General features: G+C 39.9%; 2 protein-coding genes and 1 long non-coding RNA gene across 4 annotated transcripts in view; 2 read left to right on the forward strand and 1 right to left on the reverse strand.

The window, feature by feature from the left end:
- The window catches only part of LOC118413013, a 711153-nt gene that overhangs the window by 172320 nt on the left and 536414 nt on the right, over nt 1–2419 (forward strand). The gene's annotated exons all lie outside the window — the stretch shown is intronic.
- LOC118414515 overlaps nt 1–2419 on the reverse strand; it is a 660232-nt gene that overhangs the window by 132913 nt on the left and 524900 nt on the right. The window lies entirely within an intron of this gene.
- Nucleotides 1–2419, forward strand: part of LOC118414503 — an 8484-nt gene that overhangs the window by 5376 nt on the left and 689 nt on the right. For both annotated transcript variants that reach the window (XM_035818590.1, XM_035818591.1), the window contains exon 4: nt 1495–1622. In XM_035818590.1, coding sequence (XP_035674483.1) covers nt 1495–1622 — 128 coding nt within the window. The remainder of the gene's footprint in view (nt 1–1494; nt 1623–2419) is intronic.

Below are 2419 nucleotides of genomic sequence, written 5' to 3' on the forward strand. Positions count from 1 at the left end.
ATAGCACAGAGCATCGTCACAGGTGAGACACACACACCTGACACACCTGAAGATGAAACACCTGATTTAATCCTTCAGCACACAAATGCAAGAAGATAGAACAGAGCGCATCGTGACAGGTGAAATAGACAAAACAAACCGTTAATCAAACCTATGATCTTAAGATGAAGAAGGAGAGTTTAATATTGAATCCGTCTCTATCAAATAATACATATGTTAAACAAGGCTTTTAATGTCGAGTTGCCGTCACTATCGGCGTTCTTGTCTCTGCATTTTATCCCTGTCTAGTGGCTTAATTCTTCCATGAAGCAAACATGCATGGATGGTTCAATTTGAACGGAAGGTAATCTTTACTGTTGGGAACCTTCTTTCTGGTGGACTAGTTTATTTTCACAGCAAAAAACATGAACGAAAGCATGCTATGAATTGGATTGCACACCTTTGGCATTACAAGAGTTTTCGTTACATGGGTTCCAAATAATAAATACAGTCCAAAGTACAAATAGTGACTTTATAACGTGGGCATTCCTGATTATAAACAACTGTTATGTGTTTTAAAGTAATATACTGACAATTATTAAGAACTTATCTAAAGAACAAACATTTTTAGGTTTTTAATTACGTTTGTGGAGCTGGGTGCGTTAAACAACAAGCTTGAAGGGAAAGCTATCGGTATTATCCATTCATCGAAAACTTTATTGGGTTTATCATGCTAAGAGAAATTACAGCTGTTACGTTTGAGTTGGATTATCCGTTAAGCTTCTTCCGCTTCTTACGATTCAGCTCCGAAATTGACTTAAGATACTGTTTTACAAAAACATGCGTTTATAAACTCTAGTCTATAGTTGAATAGTAGTCAATACTCAACTGTAAATTAATCAATTTGCGCCTTTCCATCAAAGTGACAACACTGACGACAATATTAAGCACCGCGAAAAGATCAAAATATAAATTCATAATTTATTTTTCAAATTGATATTGCGGAATAATCCGGGGCCAAGTGCAGCTTAATCTGTTACTGGCTTCTATTCAAATAGAAAATGTCATTTCTGTATCCACTAACACATACACACGCACAAACCTGATACAACGTTCAGCACCAAGGACAGGTACAATGCCGAGGAACGTGAGACGTCTTTAGCCTGCCGAACGGAAGGGAGACGGTAAACAAACAACTTGTTTACAAATAACATAGATTGCATAATAGATCTTGTATAGTATCTCCAAGGGCAAAATTTAAACGGCGCTTAGAGACCACAGTGCAGGGAGAACGTTTAAACAGAAACCCAGTGAAAACAATCGTTTCTTCAAAGAAAAACCAATGAGGAAACAATTGTAAATGCTCAGTAGTTAACGGACGGTGTCTATTCCAGGAGCCAAAGCTAAACAGCGATGAGGGTGTAAACCAATGTGTAAACAATTGTTTATCTAAACAGAAACCAATAAGTAAACAATAGTAAATGCTCATTAGTTGACGCACGCTGTATGTTCCAGGAGCCAAAGCCAGCCAGATGAACGACGTGGAAAGACAACAGGCCATCGACAGCATCCTGGAGAAGTTGGGCAAGCGCAGTGCGGAGATGTCGATTGGCGAGGACTGGGGAAGGGAGGCGGATAATGAGGTAAACCCCCTGTCGTGAGATCAGTTTTGGGAGTTCCGGGAATTAGCGACATGGATTCTTTTTTCTTCCTTTTTTTTCAATTTGCTTTTAGACAAATGAGGACATTGTGGTACTGCACTCAGAAGGTAAATGTAGTCTTTTTTTTCTTTTACCTCCCCGACCGAAGTCAGGTACCCATTTTCACACCTGGGAAGTGAGGAAGGTCGTGTAAAGTGCCTTTCCCAAGGGCACAACGTCGTGGGCACAGCTGGGATCCAACATGCGACCTATAGATTCCGAGCCGAACGCTCTACCAGCTACGCCATACACGACGCCACATGGATTCTATTCGCGTAGCTTGTTTTATTTGCTTGTTTACGTATTTCTGTGTTGAATAAATGGAAGGTGGATACTATTTAGTCATGGATGTCGTAGGAAGAGGCGTTGTGACATTTTAAAGGGTGATCCTGTCACCGCTGCTCATATTTTCAGTCTGCGTTTCAAACTAGTCATTCCATCTGTAACACAGCATATACGTGAAATTATCACGAGGACGAACTTCAACAGAGAGGTTCACCACATATGCATCGTTTGTGGTGACGGGTGCACCAAATTAAATGCGTATTCCAAACAGATCTGCTCGTTTGTGGACAAGAACTTTCCTGTAAGTTACCCAACTCAGAGATAGATGAGCACAAAGACTAGCACAGTTCATGGGAATTTATTAATACATGTATGATGAAACGTTTTTATTCATCCATTTTTCTGTTTGGTATCACCCGACAGGAGAACATTAACAGAGAACTTATTGAGTGAAA

This window comes from Branchiostoma floridae, chromosome 4 (genome assembly GCF_000003815.2).
Source record: "Branchiostoma floridae strain S238N-H82 chromosome 4, Bfl_VNyyK, whole genome shotgun sequence".
NCBI classification, from domain to species: Eukaryota; Metazoa; Chordata; class Leptocardii; order Amphioxiformes; family Branchiostomatidae; genus Branchiostoma; species Branchiostoma floridae.